This window comes from Uloborus diversus, chromosome 1 (assembly GCF_026930045.1).
Source record: "Uloborus diversus isolate 005 chromosome 1, Udiv.v.3.1, whole genome shotgun sequence".
NCBI classification, from domain to species: domain Eukaryota; kingdom Metazoa; phylum Arthropoda; class Arachnida; order Araneae; family Uloboridae; genus Uloborus; species Uloborus diversus.
Window position 1 is genome coordinate 203,795,033 of NC_072731.1, and position 22,363 is coordinate 203,817,395.

Here is a 22,363-nt window from a genome sequence, read left to right on the forward strand (position 1 = left end):
ACTTTTTTGCTTCCCTCAATCAATATCCTCAAACATATAACAGCCATAATCGCTGATCGAGTAGCACATATCTGTCAACACCTACCTTACGAAATCATAGGTTATAACTGCGTGAGGGCATTATTTCATTGTTAGAGTCTAAAATTCAGAAATTTCACTTCAAAAAGGAAGTATCCCAGAAAACTAATAGATGCGTCCATTTCCGCCAGTAAACCGAATGTTAGCCATCTCATCAGTGGTCAGACTGTATGAATAGATTCCTATTCCACACTTAGCCATAACAACGTAAATTAGCAAAAAAAAAACTTTATATTTATTGATCAGTTTTATAAGAGCGTGAGAATCAACTTTCGTATGCAGTAAACAAACGTTTTTACGCTCCCCTGAAAAGTAGTGAAAGTGTGACTTACGTATCTCTGGCTTTGAGGTAGGTATTTATTGGAACACGTCAAATTTGAATGCCAATCTCTCTGGTAAAAAAAAGGCAATTAGCCTCTGTTACGGTTTATTTTCTAATTTATTGTTTTATGTCTCAAATATACTCTGAACTCCACTCGATACACGAAATTTGTAATATCCGCGCGTCCATGGCATTAATTATTTTTCGTATCAAAATTTTCAAGTTAATGCAGATCAGTTATATTTTTACGATTGCAAACATCAAAATGACACCAAAATATGATACAATATGTTTAAGGTTTGAGTACGAAGAAAATTTACCTGCCTGGTGAGTGTGATTGTGAGGTTGGATGACGTCGTCCATCCGTCTTGTAATCGATTGGTTACGGACTCCCCGCCAACCAATCTTGAGCCATCCACCACCCATGTGATCTGGGACGGAGGGTTACTCGCTTCCGTAGAGCACGTCAATGTCACTGTGTCTCCTTTCTTAGCTTCCAGAGGACCTATCAACTTTACATTTGAGGGAGGATCTGCAAAAGCAGTGAACACAGCAATTTAAAAGTTAAAGACAGAGGAATCCCAGTAAAAGACATCATGGGAGAGGTAAAAGTTGATACTGAAAAGAAATAGGAGCGATTATGACCACGAAAGGATATTAATATTGACTGACACACATTTGTCGAACCATGGATTATTAGAGACCGCAATTAGTGCTTTTGTGAATAGATTATAGATTAATAATTTATGGCAAAATAAAGTTCTTTTGTCATTTTACGTTTTTTTACTAAGCAAAGGAAACAATTCGGTAAAAGTTGATTCTGAAAAGAAATAGGAGCGATTATAACCATGAAAGGGTATTAATATTGACTGACACACATTTGTCGAACCATGGATTATTAGACACAGCAGTTAGTGCATTTTTAACTAGATTATAAATTATTAATGTATCACGAAAGAAAGTTTTGTTTTTTGTCCTTTTACATTTTTACTAAACAAATGATACAATTCGGGTAGAACAAATAGGTCTATTTTTCTGAGGTTGAATATGTCCTCCAAAAGTATCACCAGTCACATTATATAAATTTGTTTGTTACTAAAGAAATTAATTCATATATATAATAGCCAAAATCACTGATCGAGTAACCCTCTGACGTCACCAGTGATGAAGTTATTTTTTAATTGAATTACTTTTCAATTGCAAATGCTTTATTGAATTTTGTGCACATTTTTACGAGAAAATAGCTGAGACTCTTGATATTTTTTTTCAACTGCTGTACAATGTACTTTGACCTCGCTGATTCTGCCCGAAAGGAACAATTGCCCAAAGTTACGCGACCGAAATTTCAACGATCAAAATAAACCCAAATAGGCAGTTGCTTCGCTAAAATGAAGAAGCAATTTTTATCCGTCATATCTTGACAAGCGATTTTCAAGTAAAAAATAAAACAGAACGTGATTAAATGTCAACTACTTATGGTCAATTTATGTAACTAAATCTTCTAACATCCTTTAAAATATTAAGGTAGTATGTAAATGCAACTTTGTTAAACCTACTTTCTCCGTGAACAATAACCAACAACATAATCAACACTTGGCTCCATATGATTTATCCATTTTTAAAAGAAAACCAGGCATGGTACGTTACAAAATAAATTGCAAGTAAGCTTGAAATTAAATACGGGAATACTAAAGTAGCAAATTACCGGCAGGCTCTTCAGTACCCGTTTATTAGCAAATGATGAAAAATCACGCGATAGGGTTACATGTCATTAATCACATTTGTAAACTGGAATAAATGAGATGCGTAAAATTCTGCATAAACGTGGGAATTATCTGTTTCATAATTCGTTCGTTAATTATAGGGCTAGCTTTCATACACTGAGCGAATAATAATGAAAGTGTTTCTCACAACAAACGAGAGAGAAAGATTTTCAGCGTTACAATATAACGCTGTAATAAGTATCCTGAGTTTTTTTTTATCTTGCGAGTTTATGTAAATTGAATTATATATAGATAGATAGATTGGTAGCTAGATAGATAGATTGATAGCTGGACAGATAGATTGATATCTCGATATATGATGAACTGAAATGGTAAAAAACTCAGTAGAGTAGTTTCAGAAATCAAGAAAGAAAAACATTGCAGTAGGCCATGGTATCGCAAATCAAACGAGCTGATGTGTGCATCACATGACTTCCTTCTCCTCCAACTTAATGTTATTATTATCCTTAATGGTAATTTTAATGTGATTCAATAGTTAACTCTCTGAATATCACCAACAGTGGCCAAATTGAAACCAGATTTTAAAATAAATAAATGAATTTTTTTTTTAAAAAATCGCCAACTTTGTCGCCAAATTGGCGACAAAACTTTGCGACCCAAAGATTGTCGATATATCGCCAAGTGTCCGACAAATTATAACACCACTTAAGTTTGCATCGAAATTAACAATTATTTCTCCCCAAAAAGGGGCAAAAGCCCCCTTTAGAAACACCCGATTGCAACCAAAAGGAAAGGTGCACAATTAGACCCCACTAGGAGTCTACGTACCAAATTTTCAACTTTCTAGGACATGCACATACCTTTCTTGAGTTATGCGACATACATACGCACATACGTACATCACGAGAAAACTCGTAATTAACTCAGGGATTGTCAAAATGGATATTTGTGAAGTCTATACGTTTTTAGGCACTTATCCACGTGTGGTCGGGTTTAAAAAAAAAAAAAAAAACTCAACATTTATTCAGGTGTGAGCAAAATGGAAATTAAGGCCGATTTTTGAGTGAATTTTTTTTCGCGAATACTATACTTCCTTTTTTGCAAAAGGAAGTAAAAAGGTAGAGCATAAAAAAATATCACAAATACGGCGAGTGTGACTGCTTTGGTCATTGATCGAAAGGCACGAATGGTTTGCTCAAGTTCCTGGTGTACTTAATCATCGTGGCAAAATGGTTAATTGTTTTTCAGCTATGATCTTGTCTTAAGGCAAACAGACCTACTTGAACCTTTCCTGTTCGCGCATGCATCACTTCAAAATTACACGCACATTTACCATTTATTGTGAATAAGGAGGCTCAGCATGCTCTGAGCAGGAGAGTTTACGGGACTGACTGGTTTCAAGTTCATTCAAAAAAAAAAAAAGCACAACTGAATACATAAAAGATTTGCGAATATGCAGGTAGTACTGCGCACATAGCAGCACATCAGGACCATGAGATGGTATATCTAACTGTAGGCGTATGGTTTCCATTGCGTGAATTGAGCATTGATTTGTCATAGAAGTCTGTAAAATGAACGGCATGCGCATTAATTGTCTACTGGTCGAAATGAGATATGAGCACACGTTTTCAGCTGTACTATATGAACAAAAGACCCCCGAGACGATGTATACAATACATCAATATTTGAGAAATTGATTATCGACTATGAAAGTAAGGATCCTCAGTTGAAATAAGTTTTGATTGCAACTTACAGATGAGAAAGTGAACTAGACTGCCGAATAAACATATGGTTAAAACAAACAAGTGCAGGACGTTGCGAAACACTGAATGTAGAAATCCTACGGACAGAAAGTACAAAAAATATTCAATTCGACTTCTTGCCGAAGTTTAATGTTTTCTTATATGCTTTTTAGTACACTGAAGAACTCACATAACTTTGTCGATGCATGCAAAATGCCGACCGTAATACTTTTCACTTTGTCCCTTGTTTAATCAGAAGAGGAAGCCCTTTTTAAGCTAGAAACCATAGTCAACACGCGTGTTGATCACACATGGTGATTGGGGACGTCTCAATGTAACATCATGGGAATATATTTAACCAAAGTTAAAGGTTAATATCTTGACAGGATGCCAGTTATCTTCGACGATTCCGAGCGTGTTCTTTTTGTGTTGTACCCAAAGCGCACGGATTATACCTTATTTGCTAGCTATGGAAACAAAACAAAATGCAGTACTATGAACGTTAACTAATTCTTCATGCAATCAACGAAAACATCAACTAGATTTCCAACCAAAAAAAAAAAAAAAAAAAAACACTAAAATGCTGTTGTAACTTCGACTTCCACTGGATTTTATGCAAAAAAAGAAAAAACAAAAAAGAACGGTTTTGCAGTTTCCCCAATAAAAACTTGCACGAATAATTATTAAAAGAGTGGATACTTACAATGTACGCTGAGCTTAACAGACGCAGCCAATGGTACTTTCGTCATGTAATTGCAAGCCTCACACCTGTAGACACCACCATTATCCGAAGCATCGACGCGGAAGGTATGGATGTTAGTGGTCACGTGTCCGCTGACAGTATACGTTGCGTCCACTTGGACATTCCCCCGTTTCCAAATCAACTGAGGGGGAGGATTCCCGCCTCTTGCAATACAAGCTAAAGTGAGGGTGTCTCCGGATGTCAGAACGTCCCCTTCGATGTAGCCTTCGATCTGAGGAATTCCAGGTGCATCTGTGGTGGGGAAAAAAAAAATCTGACAGCGTCAATTATTCAATTTGGAACAATTTTTTTTAAGTAAATACTAATTCCCAAGTAACATGAAGTGACATGGAAATCATCTAACCTAACTAAAACCACATTAGTCAGTACCAGACACACACGAATTTCATACTTTTATTCCCTCCAAAACATATCGTCGGACACACGTTATTCAAACCTGTACCCTTAATACAGCACAAACATTTATAAGGCTCTTTTGGAATTCCGTTTAGTAGCTCCTAAAATTAATTTTCATACAACCTTGCTTTTAAAGTTGAAATTCATCGGAAATTTGGTCCTTTTTCTTGACATAAAAAGTTAAACTTATATGTTGTAAAAAGAATTATATTCCAAACGTTGACCTACGAAAATACGTTATACAGGGTGTAACAGTACAGCGTTTACAGACTTTCAGGGCAGATAGAGTACACCTAGACAATGGAAAATCACATAGAAACGTATGGTCGGAAACTCTTTCCTGACTCTATAGTGACGACACAAAGTACAAGAAAGACAGGATACAAATAAGAGGAAAAGACATGTTTGTTATTTCTAATACAGTAAAAATGCTGGTAAGTTTTTGTCTGGTGTACACGATAGACGTCGTTACGTAAACCGAAGTGTCAGATGACGGTGCATGAGCACACGCAGTTTTTGTTGCTGCACTCACTTTTACGTTCGATCTTCAATGCGCCGGAGATATGAGGTGATATCACTGCCCGGGGTCGTAATTTCGAACACCTACTTTGATGACGATCGTTGGCTCCTTAATGTTCTTTTTTCTTAGTTTTTTGTTGTACTAAGGATTATAAACATGTTTTCTTCTTTTGTTCGTGTTGTCTTTTTAATGATTTGCGTCGTCGCTACCGCGCCAGGAAAGCGTTTCCGACCATGCATTGCTTTATGATTTCCCATCATCTAGGTGTACTCTATCTGCCCTGAAAGTCTGTAAACGCTGTACTCTTACACCCTGTATGTGGAAACACTCTAATAGAAGATGCAAATTTTTGTCAGTATATGTTTTCCATAAACACACCAAAAATATATGACAGCTCAAAATATCTGCAGCCTTTTGCTTTATCAACACATCCGCATTTTAAGAAAATGTCTCAATTTGTTCTGCAGCTATTTAAATAATTTGGATTCGTCAAAAGTAAGGCCATTTTGAGCGCTTACATATACAGTAATTATGAATGAGGCTGAGTTACTGCAACGCGGTCTCTTGTCAAGATTGGCGATAAATAACCAAGTTTGCAGATAATTTTATATTTAATTCAGCTTTCTACATTACTTAATAATTTACTAGCTGCGTCGCCCGACTTTGCATGGTCCACTCCGAAAATAAATTATGTTAAGTGACACGTGTTCAACAATAAGGCTTCAACAAAAAGAAAAAATAATAATCAGAAAAATTGTGCGGCAGATTGCGGAATAATGACCAAAAAGGAAGCATTTTAAATCCCGCGATTACAGGAAAAGTCTCAAAACAAAACTTAGAATTTTATTTCTTCATATTCGGGAAAAAAATGGCAACAGATCATTCTTCTCAATGATTTTCATCACACTACTAATTTCAATAAAAGCATTGCTACGGAAAGTTGAGATGGAGCACTGAATAATAATTTAAATGGAGGTAAGCCTTTGAAAAATAGAGATTTTAAGTCAAAATCTGAGTATCGTAATTAATAGTTTTTAATTAATATCTCCGCTAATTATAATCGGAGGACTGTGTTAAATAGCCAAGCAGAAAGACGAAAAAATTACGAATCTATCGATACCTAGTTCTGTGGTCTGTTCATTGGCGTTCGGGAGAAGTAACTCGGACATACATACATAGGTACATACATAGATACATACGCTCAGTTTTTAATAATATAAGATAGTTCATTTTTTTAAGAATTACCTTAAAATGTAGTTAAACTCGCCACGATAACATTTCAGCTGCTCTCTCAACTTTTAATGCAATGGGATTCCCTAATTCTGGATCGAAATTTAGGGTTCCGAATTCAAAACTAAAATGTCTGTCTTGCTTTCGTTTGTAAATTACTTACATTATTATTTTTCTTACTAATCGATATGGGTTAGTTCCGCTATTTTTGTTTTATATTTCTAAATATAGCATTCGTCATTTCTATACTAATGTGACTTACTTGTACAACAGAAAACTGGTTCGCTTAACATACTCTCTCATTAAGTTAAATAATTTCTATTGTGCATTAAAAATAAAATAAGAAATAACAACTTCGACTAGCACGAATTGCAGATTATTGCAGACACATTTGCCAGATGTCTTTTCATCCATAAGCTCATTTCTTTTGCATTGAACAAGGCGTTCCTTGAAACGCCGAAACATGTGTCTGCAATAATCTGCAATTTGTGGCATTTGACGTTGTTATTTCTTACTTAACTCTCCATGTCAATATAAAAAAACCTCTACAGTGGCGAGTAAGCCATGTAATGTCACCCTCGCTTATTTATTTTCGTTTTAGAATGAATAAAAATATATGTTTAGAATGATGAAAAATTTTAAGAGGCGATCTCTGAAATTTGTATAAAATTCAAATTCTTAGTTACAGAGTAAATACGCAGCTGCATTTTTTTTCTGAAAAAACTTTAATTTGCCAGAATTGAAGCTAGTTGGTTTCTTTTCTTTTCTTTTTTTTTTTTTATTTGCTGGTTTCAATGGTAACTAATTCAGAACAATTCGTGAAAGGTGCGAACTCGATACCCTAGCGAAGAAAGGATGTTTTCCCCGAACTGACACTGCGCTAGCAGAGAAACAACTTTCACAGCATTTGTTTCGGTTGAGGATTAATACAGTCGAGTCCCAACTTATGCGTGATGCGTTCCAAGAACCCTCGCGTAAGTCGAAATCTCTTAAAAAACAACCCTGTTGTAAAAATTTCCCCGCCAAGAAAACCTTTAACAATTCCGCACAAAAAAGAAAACCTGCATCCTAAATCCAAAAACCCTCAGCCATAAAAAGTTATGATATCTAGTTTGCCCGCCAAGTATTTGCCAAACTATCATCCTCCGTCTTCTCCTTTTTCATCATAGCTACTTCCATTAGAACCTCCTCCCACCTTCAACTCCTCAGAAATATGGATAGATCTTTTAAATTGTTTATCTTGTTTGGCGGGAAGCTTTTTGCTCATCAAGCAACCGTTTAACTTTGAAAAGCTTCCCGCCAAACAAGATAAACAATTTAAAAGATCTATCCATATTTCTGAGGAGTTGAAGGTGGGAGGAGGTTCTAATGGAAGTAGCTGTGATGAAAAAGGCGAAGAGGGAGGATAATAGTTTGGAAGATACTTGGCGGGCAAACTAGATATCATAACTTTTTATGGCTGAGGGTTTTTGGGTTTAGGATGCAGGTTTTCTTTTTTGTGCGGAAAAGTTAAAGGTTTTCTTGGCGGGGAAATTTTTACAACAGGGTTGTTTTTGATGAGATATCACATCTTTTTGCATTGATATTATTACTTTGTCTGTATTTTTAGAATTGAGAACTTCAAGTCAGAAAATTTTCAATTCAAACAACGCTGTTTTGTGTTTTTAAGGAACAATAATGGCTAGCCTAATTTTACGTCAAGTTATATTCTCTGACTATTAAGATTCTATGTTCATTTTGCGAGAATTGGGCGGTTTAAATTTTATTGCAATTCTTGTATCCTCTCGGTTGCAAAGAAAACTTCTTGGATAATAAAATACTATATTTTAAATTATATTGTTTTCGAGTATTTTACAACTTTGCAATAAATTCTATTACAGTTTCTTTATTTGACAGATTATTCAACATTTTCATGAAAGTATCTTTAAATGTTTTACAGCTTGAGGGCTATTTTAATCTAGCTTTTCACTTTTTGTTTAATTGCATTTTTTCTTAAATCGTGTATTATTATACGTTTTATGGGACAATTTGAATTGTTTGGTGATTTATTTTTTTCTTGATAGAAGTCTTTGTCTTGTTTAATACCTAGTTTTGTTTAAAAGTTCATTTAAAAAACGATATAACGTATGTTATCACCAAGCAGAAAAAAAACCTAAGCCATTAAATATTTTAAATTTGAATGTGTCAGAAGATCTATACAACTTTACTCTATGTCAAATCGCGGATATCCCAAATTAGCCATGCGAATGCGCATGCTGCGCGCGGACTAAGCTCATTAAAAGTCTTGCTTAAATTAATTGCAAAAAAATTTTCAGCTAACAAATTACTGCAAAGCACGGATATCCACACACGTATTTCATATATTTTCAATTCATTATGTGTTGTTTGTGAAAAATCCATTAATTTAGAAAATAAGCAAACCAATAAAAAAAGTGCTATTTTTCGCTTTCAATTAAAAAGTTATATGTGCCGTAATTATGTGCGTGCAGTTTCATATAATTTGTCACGTAAAATATTGTAATGGTTTAACCCCAGTTTTGCGCCGACATTTAAAATTTCTTCCCTCCATAAATATATTAAAACTGAAAAACAGGGGGAAGGAAATTTCGTATCGGCAAAACTTTGGGGGGGGGGGGGAGAACAGCATTCTAATCTCATTCATTAATTTGTTTCTCTGCTTAAGTATAAACAAGCAACATAGAATCTGAAAACAAAAAGCCCAATGAGCTAAGTCTGCGCGCATGCGCAGTCGCTGTGGCAAATTTGAGATATCCGTGATTTAACGTCTAGTTGCAACTATTGGATATGTTTTAGTCTTGAATGAATTTCACTTCCTAAGACAACTTTGGAATAACTGTTAGATCTGTTCTAACCTTGCCAATTGCAGTCCGAGATAAACAAACCTTATGAGCTAAGAGTAAGTACATAAGAATTCAGGGAAAATTAGTGATTTTCAAACTTCAATTACTCCGGCCCATGATGTCCCTGGTTGTTGAATTTTTGTATATGTACTCAATGGCCCCCCAAAAATATGTATACAAAAAATCATTACCGTAGCCCCTGGGGGGCTGTGATAGGACCCCGGGAAGGTACAATTTGGGGGGTAAAAGCGAGGGAGGAAGGGGAGGGGAGTTAAATGGCACAAAAGGCACATCAGATGGGCACAAGGAATGTGTGTGCGAAATTTCAGCTTGATTCCTTTTTTCATCTGGGCTGTAGACCTGTCAAAGAAAGTGAAAACTTTTTTGAACAGCGATTTTATAACTTTAATACCTCCTCCCCCTGATGGTCCAGGGGATTGTATTTTGGTTTACGGCGTTAGGGGCCATTAGAGATTGAGTGTACCAAAAATCAACTCCGGGGGTCTCCATGGGGCTGAGATACAGAGGGGTGAAAAACCCAAAAAACCCCAACTTGTTCTGTCGTGTAATCTTGTTCCTGGTCGCTTTTATTTTCTTTCGTCTTTGGCGGTGGATTTGCTTCTGTTGGTTGCTGACGTTTGGTTTCCTTGGCGGGGCGGGACGCTCCCGCGTCCCATGATAAAAATTTTTTAGAAACATACAAATTCTTTTAGACATCTGAAACACCCCTCAAACTGCTTTAAAGCATCCCTCAATTATACATTATAGTTTCTTGTATAAAGAACTAAACTTTTACTGCATTAAAAAAAATAAAAAAGCTGTTTAATTCAACATAAAGTACTTCAAGATGAACAAAATGAATGATCGATGGGAGGGAAAGACATAAAATAAAACAACACGGTACGCACAGTGTGTAGTAATGATAAAATGTTGCACTATAATAGTACTGTACAGTGGATACAGCAATAATGTTATGTTAGTAATAATATTTAAGTTAAAAAATGAAGATGATGATGATTTACGCTCCATGATCAGATCATTAATCTTATCTGATACATTTTAAAATACGGTTGCTTCGCCTTTTCTGTTATAACGTTTCCATTTATGGCAACAGCCTCTCTCCGTGATCTCTTTAATCCAAAATACAAGATCAGCTTCCATTTTCATAATGCTTACTTTGCTTAGACTCTGCAAGTTTCAATATTGAAACTAAGTTCTGAACTTTTACGGATATCCTTTTTTGTTTTGACTTTTAATTGTGCGTATGAAGGATTTACTCATACTTATTGTCGCGCTACCGTCAACGTTTTGTAGTTGTTTAAGCATATCACGAATCTTAAACTTTTTTTTTTGTCAGAATTTTTTTTTTACTTCCCATCTTTACAAACTTTAGATGGAACAGCGCACTAAGGTGCCATTATGTTTTATTAACTTTAATATTTAGAATGAAGAAACAAAACAAATGAAAGATGCTGAGTGGTTATTTAATGCACTAACAATGCGATGTGTAGACTAGTTTGATGTGGGAACTTTCGCTGTCAGTGATGCTAAAGGGATGTAATAACATTCACGAAATTAGTATTGAGTAGTCAGTAACAAATCCGATGCTTCCTTCCCAAAAAATTTGTTTTGTGGACGAGGAATTGGCATCAAATCTAAAATTCGTTTCTTGTGAAAAATTCGCGCTATAGTCGTTTCGCGTAACTTGAATCGCTTTGTAGCGGGAATCGACTGTATCAGAAAACCTTGGTTGCAAACTATAGCTTCAAGTTTAGTTGAAATTGCGATTGTAGCATTCATAGGATATTTAGTTGCGAAGTATTTCAACAATCCGAGATATTGTTTACAATCTGTAACAATTTAACGTAGTAGCTTTGTTTAAATAATGTAAATAATTCACGATTAGTTATTTTAATTAGCTTTAAATGTTGTAAATAAAATTTACAGTTTGAATTTTTTGGATTCATCTAAAATAAACTCTGTTTATTATCGTTGCTATGAAGCAAACTATTTTTTTATTACTGTACTAGCTGCGTCGCCCGGCTTTGCACGGTCCACTCCGAAAATTAAAGTTATGTCAAGTGACGCGGGTTCAACAATCAGGCTTGAACCAAAAAGAAAAATATATAATCAGCAAAATTGTGCGGCAGATTGCGGAAAAATAACCAAAAAGCAAACATTTTAAATCCCGCGATTACAAGAAAAACCTCAAAACAAAACCCAGAATTTTTTGTTCATATTCGAGAGAAAAAATGGCAACAGATCTTTCTTCTCAATGATTTTCTTTACGCTACAAATTTCAATTCGCAACTCCAACGAACTATAGGGGGCACTGAAGTCACTGTCTAATGGCGGAATTGAAAACTAAAACAAACGCACATGGTAACGAAGAAAATGCTAAAAGTGTTGTGATTTTTGTTCGTACGTATCATTTTTTCGCTTTATTATTTTTAAATTAATTTTCAAAGTCTTGTGGATATTCTGGCCCACGTAGAAAGAAATGAGAATTCAAGAAGCATTACTAAACGTCAAAGATTAATGCAAATTACGTAGTTCGTAGTTCTAAGCAGCTATTTCCACGATGTTGAATTCGATATTTATCAATTCTTGATAAAACTAAATAATAATTGTGGCCTGACAAGAATAACAATTAACGCTAGAAAATTCAATGTGACATTACAAATTGTTATCGAAAGAAGATGATACTTTTTTGCCTTGCTTGGCTAGCGCTTTTTTTTTTTTCCATTTGTAGCTGAGTTATTTCTCTCAAATTCCCGAATCGGTTCATTTAAAAATTTTCTGTTTCGATTTTTCTAATTTCTGAGTTACGATTTAATTGTGTCATGTTATGCAAATCATCAACAAAATTCTCACGGATATAGGGTGGTAGTTTTCTTTTCAGTTGATTGACCATTATTTCCTTTCACTTATGGAATTCTGTAATCTTACTACCATTTTATTCCACTCATGATAAAAATTAAAAATGGTTTAACTAAAAACGCGAAATCTCGCCAAGGCTACTTTGCTCGCACTATACTAAAATTATAACCCTAAACAAATTTGGCGAAACCTTTCAGCTGAAAATAAAAGGAATAAAGTAAATTCTTTCTCGGTTATTCATTTTGTTCTACGATAATATATTCAAGAAAATATTTTGCATACTGTCCATTCCAACTAAATGCTGCTGTAAAATATGGTAAGTTTAATTAATTTAAGATTAAAAAAAACCCATATTCTTACAAATTCATACAAAACAATAAAATTTTTTACCTTGTATAACGTTATCCAAGTTTGTTAATCCAGAATTTTCGCTTTCACCAATTATTAAGGAAATAATGAAAACTAACATTATTTTGAGAAGCTCGAGAATACTACTAAGGGACGAATTAATTTCTGTAGCTGAAAGCAAACTAAGACACATCGATTGCGTTAATAAATACTCAGAACAAACTGCCTGTGTTTACGTCAACAGACAAACGTGGAACGCAACGTGGCAATGTTCTAGTTTCATTTGCAGTTTTGTAAATCACCGCAAGGTAGCGTATTCGAGCGCTGGAGTTCCGAATAAAAGTACTGTTACAGAAAGTTGTGTTGAAGCACTGAATAAAAATTTTATTGGAGGAAAGCCTTCCAAAAATAGGAATTTTATAACGAAATCTAAGTATAATAATTATTGATTTTTAATCGATATCTACGCTAATTGTTATCGGAGGATTATGTTAAATAGCCAAACATAAAGGCGGGAAGATTATGAATCCATCGATACCTGGTTCGATGGTCCGTTCACTGGCGTTCGGGAGGAGTAGCTTGGTCATAGATACATACGCTCAGTTTTTAATTATATAAGATACTTTTTGGAATAGCTTAATACCTATTTTTATTAATTACTCGGTTCGATATTTTCGCTTTATTTATTTATTTTTTATTATTATTTTAGTATTTAACTCACAGGTTTTAGGTGTTTTCGCGAACTCATCGTTTTCGACATAGCGTTGTAATGAGCGCATCGAAGTTCCTTTTCTTAATGTTAACTGAAGTTCAAAGAGCAGTCCGTCAGTCTTGACTTTTTTCCTCATTGTCTGGAAAAATGGGTTCATGTGCTCAAGTGCTCGTGTATGAAAGTATTCTTTCTATCCCACACATTCCATGTTGATTATGCGCTCAACAGCATTTTTTTGCAAGTATTCGACATGATGTATATTGTTCAACCGATGGACATAGAAGGAAATATTAAGCATGAAGAACTGAAACTGATTCAAATAAACCCAAAAATGTTTTTTTTTTTGCACAAGAGCCTTTAAATAAGCTATAATGCGTCAAACGATTGTCAAATAAGAGAAAAAGCCAAAAAAGTGAGTTTTGCTATTGAGGAGCAATGGACATAAAACTTCTTGAACTTTGAAAAATGTAATTAAAATATATCAATATTAAATATTGTCCCACTAAATGGATGTTTGAAAAATTTTAAGAATAAATCCACGTTGTAGAGTTTACAGTTTACACAATATGCCTCAAATAATTTATGCTTATAAAAGCATAACAAGCATCCTTGCATTATCCATGTAACAAGAATAACAAGACTTTTAAATAGCAAAATGTAATGATGGGAACTAGAAATTATTTTAAAACATGAACTCACGCAATACATTGATGGCAACAGAACATCGCAAGTATCTTTCAAGAGCTGGGTGCCTCGCCTCGCATGAATAGATGGCGCCATTGTCGTCCACTCCTGGGTACAGTGTGACGGAACTTGTCGTCGTGTAACGTCGCTGCTTATCTTCATCAAATGACATTTGGGCATCCTCTATTAAAAAAAGTGATTTTCAATCATTAATGAGATGTAAAATACGAAATGATAAAGTATAATTGCACAAAATTTCAGATTTTTAGATTTTTTCACTTAAAAGATGAGTGTCTTTCCATTAATAAGCTCACTTGTTTTGCATTGAAAAATGGTTTCCGTTTAACCCTGAAACACGTGTCTGCAGTAATCTGAAATTTTCTGCAGTTATACGTTGCTAATTCTCGTTTTATTTTTTACGCACAAAGGTACTCATTAAACTTTACCAATAACTTCGGTAACCCCGAAACGCGTGTCTGCAGTAATCTGCAATTTTGAGCAATTATACGTCGTTACTTCTTATTTTACGTTCCATGCGCAAAGGTATTTATATATTCAGCTTCATTTATAACATGATTAAGAACAAACATCAATAAGTTAAAAAGACAAATAGTGCAATGGAGAAGAATACGGATATAAGTGGAGACTTTTGTGGGTTTTGAAAGACACGTGTATTAAGTTCAAATCTTATGTAGGCTTTTATTGTTTTTTACTTCCTTTCACAAAAAAGGAAGCATTGTATTCGCGAAAAATTTTCACTCAAATATCGACCTTAATTTCCATGTTACTCACCCCCGAATGAATATTCAGTTTTTTTTTTTTTTTTCGACTCTACCACACGTGTATAAGTACCTAAGAACGTATATAGACACGCGAAATATCCATAATGACGATTCCCGAGTTAATTACAATGAATTTTCTCGTGACGTCTGTATGTACGTATGTATGTGCGGATGTGCGTATGTATGTCGCATAACTCAAGAACGGTAAGTCCTAGAAAGTTGAAATTTGTTACGTAGACTCCTAGTGGGGTTTTGTTGTGCACCTCCCTTTTGGTTACATTCGGGTGTTTCTAAAGGGGTCTTTTGCCCATTTTTGGGGGGGAATCATTGTTAATTTCGATGCAAACTCAAGTGGTGTTATAATTTGGCTGACACTTGGCGACATATCGCCAGTCATTTGGTCGCCAATTTGAAGACAAATTTGGTGATTTTTTTTAAAAATCTGTTTCAATTTGGCCACTGTTGGTGATATTTAGAGAGTAAACTATTGAATCACATTAAAATTGCCAGTAATGGGGAAATGTCATTAAATTGGAGTAAAAGGAAGTCATGTGATGCTAAATAGCAACATCTACCGTTGATACTATCACCACTTCTTGCGCCAAATCAAATAATGGCTAATTCTACCATTTGTACTTGCTGTCGAAATTTTTTTTTTCCTTTTGTCACTTATATACCCCGGTGCATCTAGGTGCTTCAACTCAAAAACAGAACGAAAACATCATAACATGAATGCATAGTAAAAATAACTCATTCATTTACATTTTCGCAGAGATATGTTTATGTATGTGTGAGAAAGTGAGAGACCTTGCAATGATCAGTTATACTTTTAAGAGTTTTACAAAATTTGTCCTTACGATTTAATGATCTAATTATACTTCCATATGTTTGTCAGTGAAATATGTTTTGAAATGTTCTCCTTGTACCTCTGGTAGTAGTTTAACGTATCCTTTAGTTAGGTTTTACTTGATTTATATGATACCCTTACACAAAGCACACAATGGTTTTTTGCAATAACTGTGTTATGTATTTTAAATTATATGAGTTGTTACAAATAGAAAATAATTGTGTGAAATTTCCTTTTTGGAGCATGAGCATTTTCCCCTTATCTTAAGCATTGTTTTGGTATAAATAATGAGATTTGAAATTCTTTATGCGTTTTGGCTGACCCGTGCGAAGCATTCATGCTCAACAGAGGGAATTGAAAACCTCGTCGCTTATACGTAATTTTTGAATAACAAAAAAATAGTACTTGTCTGATCTGTAAAATGATGTCTTACTTTTGAACTTTGATGAAGTACTGAGTAAGTTATGGCGCACTCACAAAAAACATCTTTTAGATGTAATAGATATGACACTGCGATTTTTCATGATAAAATAAAAGTTTTTGTTTTTCTGATTTTAATGCAACAACACAACTGGGATTTAGAATCCTGCCGATAACATGTTGAATACTCATGGAGGAAAATTAGTCGTTCAAAAACTATATTTTTTGGCATGAGAGAATCCATACCATGACCTTTGAGTTATTAGCACGATGCTCTAACTTGGTATGCTTTAAAGCAATACGTAGTAAATCAACAAATGCAATTAAAATCTATAACTTCTACTTTGGTAAAATATTTTTGAATAGCATTGAAATAATGCATAATGAAAAACAGAATAAATCGGGGGGTTTTTTTCGACAAATCCGCAAAAACGTTTTTTCTATATTTTTCCCCGAAAGCGGAGGTAACATCTTTAAAATAATCCCTTACATATAAAGCTTGATAAAGTATTAAGAGAGTTATGGCGGTCTCACAGAAAAACACTTTTGGGAAATAATATAGGTACATTTTTGCGAAAATATTAATAAAGAACAAAACAAAAAAATGTTGCTTCTAAGATAACATAATCACTTTGCAATATGTACTATCGTAAAATCGTAGTTTATTTGCGTATGTGGAGTAAGAAACATGCATGCAAATAAGAGAGTTCTTTAAACGTCTCGCTGTTATAGAAGCCTAAAACAACTTCAGATTATTAACTAAGAACGTGTCGCCTTTCCATGCTAGATAAATGTCAGAACATTTTCAGGCCTCGAAAAAACATTATGATTTTTTTTTCTTGTTTCATCGGAAACTTGTTACATCGGAAGCAATTATAATTTGTCAACCAAAAAATTTTAAGATCTTAGTTTCCAGAATAAAATCCTGAAGCATTAAACTAAGAGGATATTGCAGATTTCTAAAAATATTTTTAAAAAAATTATTAATTAATTTACTTCACACGCAGTATGCTGAGGATCTCTATTTTTCGAATACGATACTAACAGATTTTCTTGTGTTACATGGTGAAAAAATATTAATCATCATAAAATCCAAGCGCATTTCTTTTTCGCTTCCCTCAAAACAAAACATTATTATTTTCATCTAACTTTACTTGCATATTTTTAGTTATACAAATGGTTAACAGTTTGCAAAAATACAGAAAATGCGATATTCCTTTTAAAAAACATCAAACGCAAAGCAATTTAACTATCACATTTTTAGCATAATGCATTTGAAAACACATTTTGTGAAATGAAGACGAAAAATTTTGCTAATGTTTTTCAGAAGGAGACAATTCCGTTAAAAATACGTGAAGTTTTTCCTAAAGCTGAACTCGAAAGTAGATTGCAATGTCATGGGCGAAGCGCGTCATGCTAATAACTTTACAAGACACCGCCCTCAGCGTTGAGCGACGGGTGCTGAACATTCGCTCAACTCCATTCCGATCACGACAATCATCGTAAATAGAAAAACCCAAATGCGCGCGGAATAACAATGACGAAAATAGAAAGTCATTTGAAAAGTGAAATAAGTCACTAGGTATAAATAGTTGGAGTAGATTAGCCACAAATTACGAGTAATAAAAGCGTGACTTACAGAGGTGTGAAACTTATTAGACTCAAGGCGCGAAAAACAGGACAATCGAATATATTCCGATTTAAAACCAACCTCTAGATCCTTTCTAAAATCCGAGTTACGTTTTTCCAGAATATTCAAAGTACTATTCAAATTACTAAAATATTTCTTTACGAAATTTTCCGTTTTACTTGACTTTCCATTACCAGGCAACACTGAGTCTTCTATACTAACAACCGCCATTATGATCTATATTTGTTTCTAAAACTTTCTGCAGCTGTGAGGTATTTGAGGTATTTTCTCGTGTGTTTCTGCACTAGGACCATTAAAATAAAAAGTTAGTTAATGTTTTTGTGTCGTACACTGGTTTCAGGGAACAGTTTTAGATTTCGTTTTCACGTTTTCCCTCCGAACACGATTTTAGTGAATTTTGTGAAATTATTAATCTACATGACCTCTCACACCGCAAGAAAACTGGTTATGTGTATGATGAACCAATATACCTTTTCACAAAGAGATATTGCGAAAGAACTTAATATTTCCCAAAACTCTTTCAACGGAATCAATGTTTCTGTCAAAGAAAACATATAGTACAGTGCAATTAGACATGAACCCCAACATCCAAAGTAAAAGTTTCCCGTACACTCCAAATTGTTGTATACTGTCCCCATATTGTTTGGTAAAAAGTTACACCGTTTTCAGCGTCGGGTTTCGGGGGGAGGGGGGGGAGAAGTTGGTAAATTAGTAGTTTTTACCAGTTTTTTGGAAATATTTAAAAAACTATGGCGTTTAGCCCGAAAAGTGTAATATACAAAATAATCTACACTAAATTACGAACAAAATGGTTCTAAGCATTATTTTGTCGAGTGAACGATTCCAGAGTTACGGCGGGTGTAAAAGTAGAAAATTTTCGCATTTTAAAGAATTTTTGGAAAATGCAATTCTAACTCCTCCGTAAACAGAAATAACTAAACAATTTTATTAAAAAGTAATATTGTACAATCGTATTCTAGTCTAAAAGAAACTAAGAGGCACCACATGGAGTTAGAAATGTAGAAATACTGGGAACGAGAACCGGTTTTCTGCAATTTGCGTGAACTGTGATAAAGCACTTGAAGTTAGACTACTAGCTTCAAAAAAGATTGAAAACAAAACATTCAGAGATAGACTAGAAAAGAAAGTTAGCTGTTCAGTCTCTAGCCTCTATTACCAAGTCTATGACAATTAGCAACACCACTGTATGTGTGAACCCTAATACCAGGGGTGTTTGTGATCCGAAATTTCAGAAATTTCCGACATTTTTTGGTTGACAACACATTCTAAAACGGAAAAATTATTTTAAAAAATAAAAAAAAACTTGAAAAATAATTTTTATCTATGATTTAAATGATTTTTGTATGCATAATTTGAAGAGTTTTTACTGGGGAGGGAGAAGGGTCGAGCTTCCTCATAGTTTCAGAAAATTTCACACTGCCTTCAGAAAATTTTACTTGAGTCCACGTGCACCACTGCCTAATACTCTCTCACATCGGATGGTGTGCACTGTAAGAAAATATGAGAGACTTTAAGAAATACTGTTTTTGCCACGAAAAAATATTCTAATAAGCGGGATATTCCAAAAACCGGGATAAAAATAACACATTACATTGGTTTGGTACATTGAAAATGTATTATATTAAGCTGGATATTCTTTTAACCGATATTCTAATAAGCGGGCTCGCCTGTATTTTAATTTGAATTATGTGCATATCCTCCACCCTTGGTTCCAGATTCAAATGAATCATCGATCACCCCTTATTTAGAAAAAGTTTCCTACATCATTGATGAACATCACCTTCTTCATCGTGTTTTCTGACGTCTCCCAGCTACTTTCAGACAGATTTGCGAGCAATACATAAATTACGTAATTGCTCATTATAGGCCAGCAACTTGTTTTTGATGAATACGAGCAAGGAACCACAAAAGATGAAGAACAATTACGTAGATCACGTTCTACCACTAACATTGAAGTCGAAGTTGAAGACTCAATCGATGTAACTATCAACCAAAGTGAATTTCTAAGTAAAAAATGTGCATTATTTCCCTCCTGACAATGTACTTGCAAAGAGGCGGTTGCACAGTTCATCAAGCATCGGGTGACGATGACTTATTTATAGTTTTAACAGCGATTAATAAAGCTAAGAATGGAGTTGAAGCTTGTGTGATCGGTGATGACATGAACTTACTAGTCTTGTTGAATGTTCACACACCATCAGAAAACAAATTGAAAATGGTGGTACCGAAGAAAGACAATCAGCAGGAGAAGGTGTGCGCAGAAAAGTATTTCTTTCTTGCGATGTTTGGAGCAAAGAATACTGAAGATCTAGATAGCTTTCGCTACCAGTGTTACTTGCAGGCTATTGCAAAGCAGCCCATACATTCATTGTTCACACACACACAAGTTGGCTTACCCTCACTTCAACAGCTACCAGGCAGCATTCATATAGAACCTACCACCAGGTTCAGCAGCGGCTGGATGAAAAAAAGAATTTACCTCCAGTGGGGGGTGAAAGAAGATTGGGAATACCTGAGACCAATTACAACAATCTTATTAGTTGGCCCTCTTTGGTATAAATACCGGTGTCATTTGGTTGCTGTCAGTTTTCTCGCAACTTCTGGTTGTGCTGGTGAGCTTTTTGCACCGATGAAGAAACTCCATTGTAGCCTTGAAATAGTTATATGCTGTATTTTCTTCAATATTTGTGCTTTATTTACGTTGGTTTTTTTCACTTTAATCAATTACAACAATGCCTTCTGCAACTCCCAAGGAATTACTTTCCCTCATAGTGCGCGTTTAAAAAGCCGAATGCGTCCATAACTGGGCAAGTGCAGAAGTAATGGTCTAAACTGCTCAAGCATGTACAGTAATTGTTCAGGTCTAGGAAGTAATAACAGGGGCACTTATATCATAGACAAAGATCTAGAAGAGGACGGTGGTATGCTTGAAGAGGACTGAATACTGGTGAATACTTTGCATCACAATATGTCGCATTCAACGTTCTACATTTTTATTAAATATTAGTATTGAACTCAGTTTACGAACGTCAAAAAGTTTGATAAAATATAGTTGCAATATACAGGCAAAAAAGCCTATTTTCTAAAGAAAAAACTTCAAAAGCAGCACTTATAAAAATGTTATTAAAAATGATATAACTATAAATCATAATTGTTATGAATTTTTATAATTTAAAATCATCTATGTTTAAAATATATTCATTCTTATTGCGGCATTGTCTAGAGAAAGTTTGGGTTTCTCCGTGCCGCAGATTTATATAACCACGGTCCATGAATGCTTTTTTCCCCTTAAAAGTAGAGCCCCTTGAGTAGGTGGTGAGGTTGTCGTTCCTTCAAGGGCTAATCACAAGCATACCACCGGCACCATAAATCGCAATTTGCTTTTACAAAACACTCCTCATACAAAAAATTAGTTTCCTGAGTGATAGTGAATTTTTTCAGAGTGATAGTGATTTTTTTTTCCGAAAAATCTAAAAAAATGCGAAAATTTTCTACTTTTACACCCGCCCTAACTCTAAAATCGTGCACTTACAAAATAATGTTTAGGACCATTTTGTTCGTAATTTAGTGTAGATTATTTTGTATATGGCACTTTTCGCGCTAAACGCCATTGTTTTTTAAATATTTCGGAAAAACTGGTAAAAACTACTAATTTACCAACTTCTCCCCCCCTCCCCCCAAAACCCGACGCTGAAAACGGTGTAACTTTTTACCAAACAATATGTGGACAGTACACAACATTTTGGGGTTGACGGGAAACTTTTACTTTGGATGTTGAGGTTAGACCTTTTTTCGGTCTATTTGCACCGTACTAATACCAGTTGTCCCAAGGAGACTGGGAAAATGTGGCAGAAGACGAAAAAGATCTCCAAGGATGGAAAGAAAACTTATACGGATGGTCAAGGCCAACAGAAAGGCAACTAGTAAAGACTTTGGTAACAGTTTAAATCATTATTGTGTGGAGGTAGTCCCATCATTGGTTCGACGACGACTTATCGCCAATGGGATGCCTGATTGAAGGCCACGCAGAAAGACCAAAAAAGCCATTATCACCCCAGCTATGGCAAAGAAAAGAAATCAGTGATCCAAAGATGTTCAAAACATGTTCAAGTGACCACTGAATCATTTTCTTTGCCATAGCTGGGGTGATTTTGGCTTTTTTGGTCTTCCTGTGTGGCCTTCGAGCAGGCATCTCATTGGCGATAAGTCGTCGCCGGACCGATGATGATCCACTTCCACACCATATTGCTTCAGACTGTTAACAAAGTCCTTGCTCTTCTGTTGGCCTTGACCATCCGAATAAGTTTTCTTTCCATCTTTGGAGACATTTTGCGTTTTCTGCCACATTTTCCCTTCTTGAGACTACTATTATGTTTTCCTTG

At 34.8% G+C, this 22,363-nt stretch overlaps 1 protein-coding gene across 1 annotated transcript in view; it reads right to left on the bottom strand.

The window, feature by feature from the left end:
• The window catches only part of LOC129218240 (nephrin-like), a 176,258-nt gene that overhangs the window by 46,431 nt on the left and 107,464 nt on the right, over positions 1-22,363 (bottom strand). Inside the window, exons 4-6 of the mRNA XM_054852467.1 lie at positions 14,276-14,443; positions 4,570-4,860; positions 721-932 (exon numbers count right to left, since the gene is read on the bottom strand). Coding sequence (XP_054708442.1) covers positions 721-932; positions 4,570-4,860; positions 14,276-14,443 — 671 coding nt within the window. The remainder of the gene's footprint in view (positions 1-720; positions 933-4,569; positions 4,861-14,275; positions 14,444-22,363) is intronic.